Raw genomic sequence first — 18,469 nt, 5'->3', positions numbered from 1 at the left:
TTTGTGTAACAAAAAAGCTTGCCCTACACATCTCTTTTGAATTTAACCCCTCTCTTCTTCAATGATGCCCTCTGGCATTAATCACTTCAACCAGGAAAAAAGATACTGCCTCTCTAGGCCTCTCAATCAGATTTCCTCCTAGTCACTCTATCGAAAACACCCCAAGTATAGTTAAGAGTCTTGTCATTAATAATATATTGTCCCTTTACGTTTGATCTCCCGAAGTGCAACTCTTCACATTTGGCAGGATTATGTTCCATCTGCCATTTCTCCACCTGCATCTGTTTTATATCCTGTTGTATCCTTCAGCAGTCTTCTACACCATAACATCAATGTTAATATAATTTCCAAACTTACTAACTAGCTAACTAACTAACTAACTAACTGGATTTTCATCCAGGTCATTTAGGTATAATCATAAATGGTAGAAGTATGTATCTCTGTTGAGAACCACTAGTCAAGACCTCTGGCCAGAGTAAGTGCTACTGACCACTATCTCTCTTCTATGGCCATGACAATTCTGAATTCAAACAGCCAGTTCATCATGGATCCCAAGAATCTTAACTATCTGGATGAGATTCCTTGTCAAATATCATACTAAAATCTATTTAAACATCATCTGTGCCTTCTTCACCTCCTGAAAAAGATTATCAAGTTATAAGACATAACTTGCCTCACACAAAGCCCTGCTGGTTGCCCTAATTACACTATGGTTTTACAATTGCTCATAAAGTACATCTCAAAGAATCCTCTCAAGTAACTTCCCTACCAACCAAACCCCTTAATTGCTTTGTTCGGTTTCTGGGGCGAGACAGATTTACGTCTGAGTCCGACCAAATGCCGAATATTATCCTTTGCCTCTCTCCTGGCTAGACGCTTGATCCTCCTCAGATGGAGAGATGTTGCCCCGCTCACTCATGCTCAATGGCTTAACAACATTATGCTGCTTGGACCTCGAAAAAATTCATTATTCAGTTCTTAATTCGGACCTAAAGTTCCATAAGGTCTGGGGACCTTTTATCGAGTACTTTCATAACCTTCCTCTTGATTAGGGGTTTTTTTTTTCTTTTTGGTCCTTTGCTTTCAGCTCCTTTTTTTTCTGGTAGTAGGAATTACTATCCTCTGTTGCTAAGTGTATTCACAGTCTGGGAGTTTGATTGTCCTGATTTATATTCTCTATATTGTGTTGTGGTTGGTCTGGAGTTTTTTTTTGTGTTGTGGGGCTCGGGAGGACACTAAGTTTACTTCTCTTCAATTTAGGTGCTTTTTTTAAAAATTCTCTTTCTCTGTATCATATTGTCATTGTATGCTTAATTTTGCACTGTATTAATGTTCCACATTGTGATTTGGGTTTTTTAATCTGTAAAATGTATTAAAAAAACTAATAAAATAAAAAAAAAGTAACTTCCCTACCACTGACTCGATTCTCACCAGTCTCCAGGATTATCTCAGTTTCCATTGTTCAATAAAGGAACTAATCAGCTACTTGCCAGTCCTCCAGGACCTTGCCTGTGGCTTAACAGGATCTCTTGCTTTTCTCAATAACCTGGTATATATCCCATCAGACTAAGAGAATTTATCCACCTTATTCTTTTTAGGAGACCTAAAACTACAGTATCTCCTTATCTCAAAATGCACGCTCCTTACTTATCTTCCTATATTCCATGTCCATTTCCTAGGTAAATACTAATGCAAAGTGCTCATTTAGGACCTCATCCATATCCTTGGCCTCCAACCATATCTCAGTATCCTGGAAACAGTATTCATCATCAAGGGCCCCCAGCATACATGCTCTTTTCTCACCCCTGTCATCAAGAAGGAAATACATGAGTCTCAGGCCCACAACAGCAGGTTCAGGAACATTTATTACCCCTCAACCATCATGATCTTGAACCAGAGAAGATAACATCACTCACCCTAAAAATGAACTGGTACCACAACCTATGGATTCTTTTTTTCAAGGATTCTACAAACTTTTTTTTTGATTATTTATTGCTTAATTATTTAGACTATTTTGGGGTTTTTTTTTTGAGTTTGCAGTTTGTCTTTTGCACATTGGCAATTTGTCCATCTTTGTTGCGTACAGTTTTCCATTTATTCTATTGTGAAAGCCTGCAAGAAAATGAATCTCACGGTGGTAAATAGAGACATGCATGTACTTTGATAATAACTTTACTTTGAACTTTGATTTATAGGTAAACTGGAAGAGTGAGGGTTCAATCAATTGTCTAATATGAAGCATGGCCTCTGCATGCATTCTCTTCCCAGTAGTCACCAAAATGTGATCAAGAATCACTGCAAGACTAATTGTAGAGACCCCAATTCTGTTATAAATTGTTTGCAGATTGGTTATTCAATCAGTCTATAAACTAATAAAGAAATATATCTAAATGTTAAGAGATGGCAGAGCTCTAGCAGCAGTGGGATCTGGACATCTTTGATCATAATTTGTTAGAGGCCACAATGTAAGTAAGTAATTAAAGTTAACAGAATATAATTATTTATTGCAAGGAGAATTGATTGAAAGTATCAACCAGAGTCCAAGCAGTCTCTTCCCCTACCTCCCACAGAAGCCTGAGATGCATCCCATCTGGTCTAGGGGGATTTATCCACATGTAAGCTTACCAAGGCATAGTGCACCACTTCTATTTATCAAGATCTGTACCTCGCCCCTTCGTCAAATTCTCCAATGACAACAATACTAATGAGATTAATCCACTGAGGACTTAACCTACATTTTCTGGCTCAATGCACAGACTGTCCACTGTCTCTACTGAGCCCTACTTCTTCCCCCATCGTTATTCCTTTGCTTTTAATGTACAATTAGAATTCCTTCAGATTTACCTTAATCCCATCAGCTAGAGAATTCCTAAGACCCTTTTTAGCCTTACCAATTTCTTTTTTATGCATTTCCCTACACTTTTTAATACTCTTGATGCTACACACTCACCTACCACTACCTTCCAATACCAATCATTTGTTTCTTTTAAACCAACTTTCAACATCATTCAGCATCCAAGATTCACTATAATTGTTCTTAGCTTTTACATGTTCAGGAACAGGTTAGCCTTGAATTCTTGCTGTTTCTTGGTTGAGTGGTGTCCATAAAGTACAAAGTCCGCTGAGCAGACGTGGACTTACTTGCAAGTAGATGGTTCAAACACACCCGAGGCTAGGTCAGGCCCTCATTATGCTACTGAAGTTGTTCTTAAATTCGGGGGTGGGGGGTGGGGGGGGGTCTTTATTACTGGCCCAGACCATCGCTTTCTACATTCACTTTACAATATAAGGAGCAGCTGTACTTTATTAGGAGTTTGAAGAGATTTGACATGTCAACAATTACACTCAAAAACTTCTATAGTTGTACCGTGGAGAGCATTCTGACAGGCTGCATCTTTGTTTGGTATGGAGGGGCTACTGCACAGGACCGAAAGCTGCAGAAGGTTGTAAATCTAGTCAGCACCATCTTGGGCACTAGCCTACAAAGTACCCAGGATATCTTTAGGGAGCAGTGTCTCAGAAAGGCAGTATCCATTACTAAGGACGTCCAGCACCCAGGGAATGCTCTTTTCTCATTGTTACCATCAGGTAGGAGACACAGAAGCTTGAAGGCACACACTCAGCAATTCAGGAACAGCTTCTTCCCCTCTGCCATCTGATTCCTAAATGGATATTGAAGCTTTGGACACTACCTCACTTTTTAAAAAAAATACAGTATTTCTGCTTTGCACATTTTAAAAAATCTATTCACTACATGTAATTGATTTACTTGTTTATTTATTATTATGTTTTATTTTATTATTTTTTTCTCTCTCTGCTAGATTATGTATTACATTGAACTGCTGCTGCTAGGTTAACAAATTTCACTTCTCATGCCGGTGATAATAAACCTGATTCTAATTATGACCACTACCTCCAAAATGATCCCCCAACTGACATTCCCAATGCTTGACCAACTACATTTCCCAAAAGATCAGTAATGCTTTTTCCCTTCACTGGTTAATCTACATGCATGTAATTCTTCTGTAACAATTGCATTTGTAAGAAACCTTACATTACAGATCATATTATAAAAGTATGTCAATTGGAAAATCGGGGTCTGGGTCCTGCAGCATTTTTTAAAAATATACTTTTAATAGTCATAGTTTATTCTGTTATTGCAAATTAAGAATACTAAAGCTTGTGTGTTAATTGTTCAAAAATGTATTCTTACACAAGTATCAACAGAAGTGACTGCTTGTCAATTTTCACTTATGAAACTAACAGTCTTTGCTCTTAAGAGACAAGTCTGAGATTACATATAAAAGGACCTCCCTCACTCACAGAATACAATTCAAATCAGCTTTTTTCCCTTGCTGGTCAATTTCCAAAGTAGCTCTTTAGTTTTCTGATTTCCCATCAAAATGGCATTACAACCAAATAGGCTAGCATAATTCAAAAATTGTGTTCTAATTCATTAATTGCATTACATCCAATTTGCATGAAACATGCATTATAGCAGATCTACTGTGTCATAAGCTTTTCTGGATACACCTTAACAATTCCACCCCCTCTAAGCCTTTAACGTTACAACAATCTCCATATGGAAAGCTAAAATTCCCTCAGGATAATAATGCTATTTTTATTGCATGTCTCTGATATTTGCTTCAATATGCTTTTCTTTCTCCTTTTGATTCTTGGATAGTCTGTAATACACCCCAAGCAAAGACTCAATGCATTTCCCTCATTAATCCCTCTGTTATTTCATTAAAAAATAAACTGTAGCCAGGCATATTTAAGTTGCCTTTGAAAATGAAAATCCATGTTGTTTTTCATCAATCACTCCAAACTTACCTAAGTGACTGCTTTTTTCCCTCCCTAGTTAAGAGATGGTGATGAAGTGAGCACTGCTGCCTCCAACTCCAGGTGAACTGGCAAGTAAATTACCAGCTGGTTGCAAACCATTCAGGGGAATTGAGAGCAAATAAGTTGTGGGCCATAAGGAAGAGGAAATACTGATGGAATTACACTGTTGGGACCTGGCATTCATCTGAATGGGCTAAATGACTTCCCAATGTAGATTTAAAAAAAAGACCTAGAAATTTCCCCATCACCAGGATTGTTGGTCTATAATGACTTGTTTTTTGATCAAGGGTATAGCAATTACAGTTTGCTCTTAGCAGATGTGAAATTTATGGATATTCAGATAATTATAGTCTATTCCTTTCCTTCACTTCCCCCAGAAACTTTGTGTGCATCCTATTTGGATCAGACAACTTATCCACTTTCACATAGATATTCATTCATAGATTTATGAATCTCAGAGTAATACTAGGTGACATATATGTAACTTCAATATGCTGGCCAGTGTTGTAATCCGTACCGCACTGAGATGAGTGGTCCTGGGTTTGAATTGGGCCAGCTCTTTGCACACTTACCATCCATGCTGCGGTGAACATCAAACTAGCAACTCAGCCTCGTAAAAAGACAAACAAAATGCTAACGAATCAGCAAGGTTGCCACCCAATGAGCCACAAGGCATGGAAAGGAACCAAGTACTTCAATAATAAATTTTACTTCAAACTTTATATTACTCCCCCTCCCCCAAACCACTGGTCAATGTTCATTCTGTCAGAATCACAAATACATATTATATTGCCTCTTCCACTTGAAGACTAATATACACTATTCATTCAGTGGCTCAGTTGTGCCCAAATTCCAGTTAAACCAGAAAAGAACCCATGTATAGACGTGGGGTGAACAGGGAGATACCATCAAAATGATCCTGGTACACAATGTCAAAATGCTGTATTATCCACAATCATACTGAGTGGCTTGGGAGGCTTAATGACCTACTCGTACTTCTATTTTATTTGTGTGTTCTTCTGTTAGATTGATTAAATGGCATTGAAGCTCAACAGTTATAAGGTTTAATAATAATGGAAGGAAATTGCCAAAACATAACTTATCAACAGTTATAAGATACTATGTGATTTGGAGACTGGCATATGTAAAAAACAAAAAATAAATCAGGATTCTGAATCACTAAATTAAAAGAGAAACTAAAAAAACTAATTACAGAGGAACTTGAATAAAGGTGGTGGCCTGGTGAATCATGATGATCATTTAGAATCATTGAAATTCAAGACATTAAATAAACCAAATATTCTATACAAGCCAAAAATTTAGGTTCTGTACCTATTTAAAAAAAAAATTCAAACCATATAGTTTGATGGTATACAGGCAGTTTAGATTTGTCTACTTTACAAAAGGTGAAGGTAGTAACATGGATTGTGCATGGAGGCAGAAACTATGGGAATTTTAATAAAGAAGCAGTTAGATAGTTGAGAGAGTGGGAAAATGATGGGCAGATTTAACAAGGAGCAATTTACTAAAATTTTCTCACTTCTTCTTAAGCATTTATCATTCAACCCAAATTTAATATGACTTCTAAATAAGAACTAATGTGACTTCACACATCAAGGTTACCTGCTTCCTCGCCTCACAGAGCTGGATGATGACCACAGGCACCATCTAGAACGTTCCATTTCTTCGCATTTGGAATGACGACTAAGAAAGGCCTCATCAGACATCTCCTCATACTGTATATGGAGAACAGAAGAGTTCAAATAAAAAAGTTTACAGTAAAATAAAATCAGAAATACAAGGACTTAAGGTAACTTCAAATACCTGGTCATCCTCCAATATGCAACTTTGCTGCTTAGACTGTTCGATATCTGCAATTCGCCAACTGCCCAAAACAGGAAATGATCACAATGTAGTCATTTAAAACAATACCTTACAAATCCAATGATTTTGTACAAAGTACTTGCCCTCTGTGCAATTTCTTACCTTTCCTGGAATAAGCAAAGGGCAGAAACTTATTAAAGAAAGCATAAGAAATTGCACTGAGTCAAACACATGGAATGTTGCAGAACAGAAAATAATCATGATCCTCATAAAAAGTTATCTAATTCCTATTGAAACAGTTGGACTTCACTGAACTCCAATATAAAGAGAAGGTACTTGGAAGGAGAAGCTTCAGAAAATTGCCAAATCAGCAGAATGATATCCTATCACTAACTGCTTAATTCAGAAAGAAGTCCGAGAGCAATGTTCTGACAGTTGTACATGGAACAGAAAGAACAATAATATCATGAAGCTCATCTTAAAAAAAAACAGCACTTGGCACCAGTAAATGATGCTATCGGACATGTCAAATCCAGGCTTCAGCATTATTGCTATGAAGACACCTCAGCTTCGTTTGAGGCACTGTCTTTCCAAAGGGATGTTAAAATTAGAATCTATTGAGAGAATGCACTGTCTGCTCAAGTGAGTATTTATAAAAATTGGGGAAGTGTAAGAGGAGCCTCATTCAACATTCCTCATATAATTGTCTTCAATGATTTGAAATAAAAATAGAAAATACTGTAAAGACACAGTCAGTCTGGCGACAACTGTAGGAACAAAAGCCCCACTAACATTTCAGGTTGATAACCTTCCATCAGAACTAGGCAAAATTAGAAATAAGTCTTCAGTACATTATCAAAGAATATATTAATTATACAATCTTGAGATTTGAGAACCTTAAGATACAAAGGAAGAGCGGAGAAATAAATGGAAGGTCTACAAAAGGGAAATTTATGAAAGCGTAAAAGGCAGTAGCAATAAATGACAGGAGATGATGCAAAGTGAGAGGCAACAAAATCACATGAAGTAACAAAACAGAAATCAATAACAGAAAAAATAATGCTTGAAATTCTTAAAAATTACCAAAGATGCAAGGGACAGGGTTAGAGTGGAATTCCAAAAGAACATGAGAGACAATGGATTTGCTGACACCCAACATTCATTTAGATTCATTTAGTCACAATTACATCATGATCAACAAATTCACTGTCAAAAGCCAGGTAATCACTGCTTTTTGTGGAAAATCTTTTGAAATCCTGGATTGTGGAAGAGTACAATTTCAGGGTCACGCGTTACTGGGGTTGCACAGAAAGCTGATGAAGATGAAAGAGTGCACTTGGAGGAAATGGTCCCTTCTGAATACTGACAGGCATAAATACCAGGTAGAAGCATTGCACTAGAGTTACTGAAAATCGTAAAAGATTACAAATACATAACTGGAAGGGTGGAAAGTGACAACAAGAGGAACTCTTTCTTGGCTCCAGGAAGAATGGGAAAAGTGTTTTTCCATACGTTTATTTTTCCACTTTATCAATATCCCTAGATTGTTTTGTTACCTTGGTGTTAGGATCTCCTTATACTGAAGTTTTTCCACCCGAGCCGCTGCAGCCATTGACATGGGAATAACAATGTTGTTTATGTCAAACGAGCTTTCACCTCTTCTCCGTCGTGCATACTATAAGAAAAGCAAGAATACAAAGTAAAGACATTAACTTTCAGTTTCTTTGCAAGTAAAAGATTTCAACAGTGGTTATAAATAAATATGCTTTTTTTTGGTCAAATAGACAGCATCTATGGGAGGAGGTAGAGACGACGTTTCGGCCCGAAATCCTTCATCAGGAGTTTCGGCCCGAAACGTCGTCACTACCTCCTCCCATAGATGCTATCTGGCCCGCTGAGTTCTGCCAGCATTTTGTGTTTTTATTTATCTCCAGCATCTGCAGATTCACTCATGTTGTTTTTTTTTTGGTCAAATTTGTCCACCAGATGGAGCTCTGGAAGTTCAAACAAAATAAAACCACAAACACACTACATTGATTGGAAGCAGTCAATATCAATGCATTGAGGACAATGGTAAAAAAATATATCAGGGTACTTCTTTTGAATATTTATGGCTTCCATTAAAAGTTATTGTGTGTGCTCAGGTATGTATCCTAGGCCTCCATGGGTCAGAATTGTCCATGGATATTGTGTCCTAGCTGTCTATTTAGGCAAGCCTGCTTAGTATGATATGGGCAACAAGCTGTTGATCATGTAGCAAGCTCCCCCCTCCAATAATCTGATGAACCCAAAGCAACGGCAGTGACTAATGATAGTTTGATACCAGCAGCATCACAGAAATTTCCATTCAGCATTGAACTCAATGTAGGACTGCCTTAGGGACAATCTTCATAAATCATTGTGGGGGGGGAAAGGGGTATACACACACATACTCCTACAATGGTTTATGAAGATTGTTCCAGCATTTAGACTCAATAGCAACAAAGGAAAATTTAGAGCCTATCCTAATCCCAAATATGTGGTATTACAGAATCAAGGGTCACATTCTCAGAATAAGGGGCCAGCCATTTAAGACTACAATAGATAAATTTCAATGGATGGTGAATCCTTGGAATTCTCTATCCCAGAGGGCTATGGAGGCTCAGTTGCTGAATTCATTCAAAACATAAATGAACAGATGATCAAATGAAGATCAGCCTTGCTAAGATGGATTCCAAACAGAAGTTTAATCTTTGAGGAAACTATATTATTTACATAATGGCTATCATATTTATCTATACATAGAGGCAAGTGACACCCTGAAATAAAAAGCACACAAGTTACAATTCTGTATTTGCTAAAAAAAAGTTCTTCAGGATTAACTATTCACATTCAGGTTGAATCAACAGCAAACACTTCTATTTTATGATTTTACCGTAAAGCAGTCTAATTGTGATTGCGCCTCAGTTCCGACATCAACTATTCCATATGGAAACTAATCAAGACCATTTCCTGGGACCATATAAACTACAATATTGCAGTACAGTACAATACAAACCAATCAAAATAAAAGCTAATCTAAAATAAACAAGAGATGTGCAGAAAACAGCATTTTGGAATTGAGAAAACAGCATAGTAATGTAATTCTATTCCTGCTTCAAGAAGCTTCCAACCCCTCATTACTTCAAGGAAATAAGGGTCCACGAATACCTGGTAATATGGGAGGGATTTGAGACGATAAAAGAAAAACATCGAAGGACACCTTTTAAACTTATGTATCTGTGCTGGCTTTTTGAAAGAACTATCCACTTCAAAAACATGTCTTCTTTATTTTCCCTCTGGTCTTTTATCAATTATCTGAAATCCAGCCAATGACCTTGCTGTCAAATGGTTGTTCCTCAATTACTCTTACTAAACCTATATCAATTCCATTAAATCACCCTAAAATCAAGTGCAAGAAGAATCTCATTTTATCCAATCTTTCCCTTTTAACTGTGATCATTGCAAATCAACCTTTAATATAACTTACTGGCGTAGAAGTACTGGACGTTGCAGGCTGGTTGTGTACAGCTGAAGGTGATGGGGTATCTGTATATGAAGGCAACTGGTGTACCACTGAACTTGGTTTTGGAGTCTGTGGATTCAGCAATGGAGGGTATGAACCCGAAGCCGGCTTGTGTCGCTTACTGAAGGCTGTATGGAAGTAAAGTAATAAGAGATTAACAATGCTCAATATCCTATTTATTCCATTCATTACCTTGGGAGATGAGGGGAAAGGGATTATAAAACTCTCAATATTAACTTGCATCAAAAGGAGCTGCAATAAAAATTTGCCATTGCCATTTTCTTCCTTGCCAATACTGTAATTAACTTTGTACACGTGCATGAATGCTCAAACTCAGAACTAAGGATTGTAGAAAGATATAAAATTGATTCTTCAGTGGAATTTACTTTCCTTTCTGGATAATCTAATGACCACAGTCAAATGAAAAGTCAAAATGCCACTGAAAAATAATTGACTTCCTTATTGAATTCTTGCCTCAGTCGGATTTGACCTCACAATGTCAAGGCTGTTTCACTCACTTGGGATTGAGAACTGGTAAATATGAGAGCTTTTTATTTCCTCCTAAATTTTCCCTTGCTCTCTTAACTCCTAACTCCTCCTTCTTCAGCCATTAAAGCCCAATCCTCTGAATGAGAGAGGGGAGCATGGATTGCAAGGATGAAGCAATGAAAGAGGGCAATGAAATAAGATTAACAAGGAAAATGAAAATCTAAGTCAATGAGAGGGTTATTGCCAGAGTTTTAGAATCAGAAAGGAATATACGTAAACATGCAGAAACTAATATCCAGAAAGACAAGTGGCACACTTCTCTGAATTAAACTGTTCCAACTTTCCCTTCTCATAACCATTCCAAACCCACCACCTCTAACAATCAATCCCCTAGTACCATAAGGAGATTTTAAGAAACAAGTGGTGTTGGAAACACTTGTTTGAATTATTTGATTCATATTTTGAAATTCATTGCAAACTTAAATCAATTGTTTTATACCTGAAGAGCAGTAGCAACTGCCTCCAATGTCCAAATCAATATGCAGTGCTTACAAAAATAAACAAGCCTGTTTGTAAACTAACTGCCACATGTGCCTACAAAATGGTGACTATAACTTCAGAAGTAGCCTAAAATAGCACAAAGATCCTAAAGAATATGAAAACTCATCAATGATACAGCTTTTCTCTTCACTATTTCCCTCCCTGTGCCTTTTTAAAACAGTGTCTGCAACAGGTTTAAATGGGCCTGCAGTACACTGATAACCATATACAGACTTTCCACAGGTCACTGGAATTCAACAAGGAGGTGATTACACCTCCCCCTCAGGTCTAACTAATGTTCACGTTCCATAATGAATCAGATTTATTATCATTGTTCTTTTATGACGTGGAATTTGTTATCTTGCAGCAGTACAGTGCGAAGACATAAAATAACTATATATATTACAAAATATACAAGTAATGCAAAAAAAACAAGTGAGGCAGTGTGCATGGGTTGATGAACTGTCCAGAAATCTGATGTTTCAGAGGAATCACTGAGTGTGCATCTTCAGGCTCCTGTACTCCTCCCTGACTGTAGAACAAAGAAGAGGGCATGCCCATGGTGAGAGTCCCTGCTGATGGATGCTGCCTTCTTGAAGATGGCCTCAATCGTAGAGAAGGTTTTACCCGTGAGAGAGCTGGCTGATTCTGCATCCTTTTGTGATCCTGTTCATTGCAGTCTTCATCCAAGCTGTGATGCAACCAGTCAAAATGCTCATCACTGTACATCTATAGAAATTTGCAAGAATCTTTGGAGACATTCCTAATCATCTCAAACTCTTAATGAAGAGTCGTTGGCATGCCCTCTTTGTGACTGCATCAAGGTGTTGGGCACAGGATAAATCCTTGGAGATGCCCTCAGGTAGATGGGGCTGCAAACAGCAAACTCGCAACTGAAAGGTTAAAATTTTATATCTTATAGAACCTAATTTCACATTAGGAGGTGTACTAAAGTACAATCCCACATCCGTAACAAAATAATTAGGCTCTAGTGAAACACTTCCATCGCCCCCACCCCCACTATTACCACCTTTGGTACTGTTCTTAGTTAGGAAATAGGGGAGTTCAAAGGGGGAATAAGGCTAAGACTGGCTAACATGCCAGTCTTTAAAAAAAATTCTCAGAATCAAGTTTAATATAACTAACATATATTGAGAAAATTGTTTTGCAGCAGCAGTACATTGTAATGCACAATGCTCTCAGGTATACAGTATGTAATTGAGAATGTTCTTGTATTAAAAAATTCTCAGTTTGCAAGACTAAGGGATACAAGTAGAGCAAGCAGAAAGTCCCAGGTCTAGTTGGAAAACTACCTTCTAGTCATTTGACATAGCATTTGGTACAGTAACAGTAGTTCGACTACACATATGGTTTTAGTACTCTCCTTCAAAAAATTATCAGTAAACTGCTATTACCAAATGTAAAAGATGATTTGAGGAAAAAGTTTGTAAAAGTAAACTATTGCCTAATCAGTGACAGCCATCAAAACCCTAGCAAAAACAAGACAAGATTGGGCATTTCTGAATTATTGTTACCTAAGTGTACAGGTGCTCTCTGCTTCTTTATCTGTGTGCTGACTTTTTCCGTGAAAGAATCAACATCTGATTTTGAAGATGGCTGCCAGTGATCTGGTCGCCTTTTGAAGATCTTTTCTGGTGAATTTCCACTTTGTACGTATTCTGAAGGTGAAAAAATAAGTCTCTTATATCATAACAAGCGATCCATCCAGCTCACCCTTTTGCAAAAATCCATAACTTTTCCAGTCACATGAAGACTAAACTTATCACAAGATTTTCCTCTGTTTGCAGAAAACTTATCCATAGAATTTACAGTGTTGATTTTTTTAAAGTCGTTTTCTTTCCCTTTCTTCAATTAATAACTAGTGCTTACATAGCACCTCTAACATAAAATACGTTCCTCAGGACTTCAAAAATACAAGAAAAACAACTGGTATTGGGAAATTAAGGAGGGTGACTAAAAGCTTAGCTGAAGTAGTGTTGCTCAGGATTAAATAAAAATTGGATGAATATATTAAGAGACAATTCCAGACAGCAGGACACAAGCAACTGAATGTTCTGATATGACTGGTGCAGCAATTACATGGAGTGATGTACAGAAAATTAATTGAAAGAACAGTGTTTTACAGCAATATCAGTATACTCAGCACAAACTAGGATTCAAATATTCTGATCTGAAAGTCTCACATTCACTTACATAGAAAGTCAAGCACAGTAGGACGTCTTGAGTATTTCACTGAAGCATTATCAGATACAAATCAAGACTAAGCTAAAGGATGAAATATAGGTGTTGAAAAGATAGGGTAATTTTAGAGATGGAAGGCAAGAAAGGCCCCAGCACTCCTGCAAATGGTTGGGATAAAGGAAGTGGATAAATAAAATTCAGGCCTGGCAAATGTTCTTTTCCTTAATTATTCAGCTCAATTAACAATTTTACTATTTAAATTCAGACCAAGCAGCAAATAAAAAGCCTTAGAATACAAGGTAGAAGTGGAAGTTCTTTACCCTGAGGGTGTTAAACCTGTGGAATTCACTGCCACAGGCAGCTTAAGGCCAAGTCATTCGGCATATTTAAAGCAAAGGTTGATAGGTTCTTGATTAGTAAGGGTGAGAATAAGGTTACAGGGAAAATGCAGGAGAATGGGGTTGAGAGGTAAAATAAATCAACCACGATCAGAGCTGAACTGACGGGCCAAATGGCCTAAATCCATTCTTATGTCTATGGTCTTAAGTACAGGGCTGTTTTTTTTTAAGATCGGAGGCCTGTGACCAGTGCTGTGCCACAGAGATGATGCTGGGTCTCCTGTTGTTTGTCATATATCCCAACGATTTGGATGAGAATGCAGTGGATTAACAACTTCATGTATGACACCAAAATTTTGTGATATCATAGACACTAAAGGCGGCTATCTAAAGGGTGTAGAGCAACTGGGAAAATGTGCAAAGTAATGGTAGATGAAATTTAACTCAGACTTGTGCAGAATGATATATTTTGGGAGGTTAAACTAGGGCAGGACTGTGTACATCAGGGCCCTGGGAGATGTTGAACGGAGATACCAGAGGGTATAAGTACATGGTTCCCCAAAAGTGGTAACATAGGTAAACAGGGTGGTGAAAACAGCATATGCCAAGTTTGCCTTCATTGGATGAGATTGACTACAAAATGTTAGTGTACAAGACATTGGTGAGATTTCTCTTGGATTTACTGTGAGCAGCTCGGGAGAGGGTACAGAAAAGATATGCAACAGTATTGCCAAGATTGCTTTCCCTGGGTAAAAAAGGAAGCTGTGTGGTAAATAAAACTATTTAAGAACTTTTTAAAAAGCTATTTATTAATGCTTTTTGGGAGGGTGATTTTAGATGCATATCATATTTATACTGAGTTAAATACTGTATGTAATTAGTTTTGCTACAATAAGTGTATGGGACACTGGAAAAATGTTGAATTTCCCCTTGGGGATGAATAAAGTATCTATCTATCTATCTAATTTCATGGAGGTTTATAAAATCGTAAGGGATAAAGATATACATAAAAATACAAACATAAACCTATGCAGGTGGAGGAGGTTACTCTGTTGGATTAAGGCAAGCCTCAAAAGGCAAACAAATCTCAAATCATATATAGGATTGCTCAACACTGGCTAATGTGAAATGCTCAATTACAAATTCTAACTCTTAACCTTGATATCTACGACAGAAAATATTCTTAGAAATCCGTGTTCAGATTACTTATTATTTTCTAACCACAGTCCAACAAGTCATATTTAAATCACCACTCAAAGACCGGTGAATGGATTTAGGTTCTCTCTAAGCACTAAGATGAAAAGAATATCAAAACTGATTGTGTAATTTTTTGCCAACATCAACATTCTTTTAATTCTCTTTTCCTGTAAAGAAACTTATTTAGCTGCTAAGGAAGTGATATTACTTTTCGACTCATGTTAGCTATCCTCTATTGTTTACATTCCTGCCTTAAGCAGTTGTGGGGTCAAATCCATTACAGGCTACAAATGCATAATCCAAAATAGTGCTTGAGTACTGAAAGAGTGCTGCACTGTTAGAAATGAGTCTTTCAAGAGACATTAAACTGTGGCTCTACATTTCTTCAGTTATATTCAAACTACCACTACTTTTTCATAAAGAAAAAAGATGTTTTAATATTTAAATTTATAACATGCTCCAAATCAACATACCAAAAACTGATTATCAGCTCATATTTACTTGCATTTTGTAGGACTTTGTATGCAAACAGAAGTAGTCACAAAACAAGTAGTTTGAAAACTGAAACGACCATAACACAAGAGTGCATGCTCATTCTTCCTAACCTTGATGGTGCCTTCACTGTTGCCCCCGACCTACATGTTAATTAAAACTACAGGCACAAAACTCACTGGCTGATGAGAGAAGGGTTGAGGCAAGCTTTTGACAGACTTTCTTTGCAGAATCTTGGGGTCTCTGCTTCACATGTGACAACAACCTCAAAGGCTTGAATTTCTGAGGCCATTTTTGATGTTCTTCCTGCTTGAGTAAACCTTCAAAGTGCATATGAAGAGGTGTGTCTGAAAACAAAGCAACAAACAAGTTCACTGGCATGCTTACTCTTTATGTAGATCATTAAGAAATAAACTTTTATGCTTAACATACAATAAGAGTCATTAGCCATATGGCCAAGGTACTGGTTTGCAACCCAAGACCCCATTCAACTAGATCATGGTGGAGAAAATAAACTCCAAAAATATGATTATTTGTATGTTGGCTGATGGAAAGTTGCCAAAATAGACCTAAGTAGTTTACAAATATTGTTCAGTGCAGGGAAACTTCTGCACAAAACACCAATCCTATATTATGTGGCCACTTGTTAGTATCTTTAAGACAACCAGGGATGAGCAACAAATACCACACTGTCAGAGATGTCCTCATTACTAACAAATGAGTAACGAACATAAAAAACAGGAAGTATCAGTGGAAACAAAAGGCTACTTTTGTTATTTACAACTTCACATTATTTGACATGGCTTAATAAAATTTGCAATTACGGTTTGTCCCATGGGGTATTAGTCAATCATTCTTTAGATGGGAGATTCCTCTAACAGATTACAGTCAAATATGAACCAAGACTAAGGTTGCTGCAGGATGTTTGACAGTAAACAAGTTAGATAAGGGCACACAAAGGCTGGCTTAGTTCACCTGGCCAACTCAACCAAACATAAGAAAAGTAAATGCAGATGCTCAGGCAGCATTTGTGGAGTGAGACACAAAGTTACATTTCAGGCCAATGACTATTCATTAGAACTGGAAAAGTAAAAGAAGTTTCAGCTTGGAAAAGTTAAATACTACTGATAAGAGTTTGATGATTATTAATTACAAGGGGCATAATAGTGCAGCAGGTAATGCTGCAGAACTCTAGTGACCCAGCTTTGATCCTGACCTGCAGTGAAGTCCAAATGAAGCTTACATTTTTCTCTTCGGCCATCCCTCAGGTACCCAGTTTCCTCCACATCTCAAAATATAATGGTAGTAATTCAAATGGTCACCAGAAATTACCTCCATATAGGCTGAAGATTTGGGGCGTGTGGGGCAGGCACTACCAATCAATTGTTGCGGTGTGCTACACGCAGCGCTAAAATTACGACACGGAGTCGGTAACTGCAGTCGAAGGAAAAACTTTATTCGAAAACTTCAGCCTCACTTTTAAGCCTCTGTCAACCGGCCCCCCATGGCGAAGAGGCTCCAAAGCTCTGTGCTCGCAAACCCCCGTAGGCTATCTAATTGTGAGTCGGTTCGGATACGCTAGGAAATGAGTCGCCACACAATGTGAAAGATTGGTTACAGGGAAATAAATAGTGGAATAGAATGGATAGGAATGTTCTGGAACCAGCAATGACACCATGAGTCAAAGGGCCTCCTTCTGACTCTTTAAAAAAAAATGAAATCACAGCAAGAGTGGCTGAAGCAATCTAAATAGAAATGAATAGATTAAGGAAATTAGAGGGGAAAAATGTCATACTGGAACTGTGGGATAAAGTGTACAGCAGTGGCTGGAAATCTGGAACAAGAGAATTCTGTAAATAATAAATAACATATTTCAAATATGTAATAGGTAGTACATATGAAGAAAGAAAAACTGAATTTATGTTATGGATGGGTGACCTTACATCAAAACTGGTAAATTCTGACACCAACTGTACAAAGCTGGTTGCATCAAACTGTTCAATTTAGCATTGAGTTCAAAGCTCTCCAACATGCCTGAAAAGAAGACGAAATGCTGTATTCAGGCTTTTGTTAGGCTCTATCAGAGCCCTATTCCTTGCTTTGGCCAAGAGGAACAAGTGTGGGAGCAGGAAGTAAAGCAAAATAAAAGGAAGACTATCTCCAATGCATTACAATGGAAACATATGATGAGGCCAGAAAACCTGGAGAACACAATGGAAGTTTTATAGGAAACAGTGTGGTTACGAAACAAAAAGTACAATCTATCCACTAAAAGGATAGAGAAATAGAGATAACGGTTGTCCAGAACATTCAAATGTAGGTGTGTTACAAAATGAAACCTGAAATTGCTTTTAAAGTTACATGTGACACAGAATCACACTCACCTTGTGGAAGTGACAATATGGAGTGGTAGCAAGGTTCTATTATAGCCACACGTTCCTGCGGAGGCATATTGGTCTGATCCATAGTCTGCATCAAGGTTTTAGAACCACATAGAATACATGTAGTAGGCCAGTCACAGCTACATTTAATGCTGAGGGGGCGTTGGGCCTGTAAAATATTCATTAGAAATATTGTTATAGATTGAAACTGCATGATACAAGGAACACATTAATTAGTAATATCAAATAAAATAAACTTTTTACAACATTACATCTTGTGGCTCAACTTCTTACACTCTCCCTTTCTTTCCTGAAAATGCTGACATGTGCTAGGGTCTGGTTTCATAGCCAATAGTTATTGACAAGACAGCTCCTCTTCAGATGCAAGTATAAGTGTAGAACCTGGAGCTATTTTTAAAATTTAAGATCCCAGCTCAAACTATATACTGCACTCATCTATTTGCCAATTCCTGCAGGAGCCGGTACATTCATAGCATTCAGGCATAAGCAGCACTTAAAATTTGTTAGTCTTTGCAGGGAAGAATGCCTTGTCTGAATATACAGATAAATTGCGCACAGGTGCTCAAAACCATACTAGGTTATTAGAGAAGCCTGTG

The 18,469-nt window shown here is 37.5% G+C and overlaps 1 protein-coding gene across 2 annotated transcripts in view; it reads right to left on the bottom strand.

The window, feature by feature from the left end:
* Positions 1 to 18,469, bottom strand: part of LOC132396276 (KAT8 regulatory NSL complex subunit 1-like) — a 146,625-nt gene that overhangs the window by 2,006 nt on the left and 126,150 nt on the right. The window contains exons 6-12 of one of the 2 annotated variants that reach the window (XM_059973802.1): positions 17,856 to 18,021; positions 15,651 to 15,818; positions 12,778 to 12,921; positions 10,178 to 10,341; positions 8,226 to 8,344; positions 6,670 to 6,730; positions 6,469 to 6,581 (exon numbers count right to left, since the gene is read on the bottom strand). In XM_059973802.1, the coding sequence (XP_059829785.1) occupies positions 6,469 to 6,581; positions 6,670 to 6,730; positions 8,226 to 8,344; positions 10,178 to 10,341; positions 12,778 to 12,921; positions 15,651 to 15,818; positions 17,856 to 18,021 (935 nt within the window). The remainder of the gene's footprint in view (positions 1 to 6,468; positions 6,582 to 6,669; positions 6,731 to 8,225; positions 8,345 to 10,177; positions 10,342 to 12,777; positions 12,922 to 15,650; positions 15,819 to 17,855; positions 18,022 to 18,469) is intronic. The other variant, XM_059973808.1, reaches the window with a different exon arrangement.

The sequence above is a fragment of the Hypanus sabinus genome, chromosome 1, assembly GCF_030144855.1.
Source record: "Hypanus sabinus isolate sHypSab1 chromosome 1, sHypSab1.hap1, whole genome shotgun sequence".
Lineage (NCBI taxonomy): Eukaryota > Metazoa > Chordata > Chondrichthyes > Myliobatiformes > Dasyatidae > Hypanus > Hypanus sabinus.
This window is presented reverse-complemented; position numbering and strand designations above follow the sequence as displayed.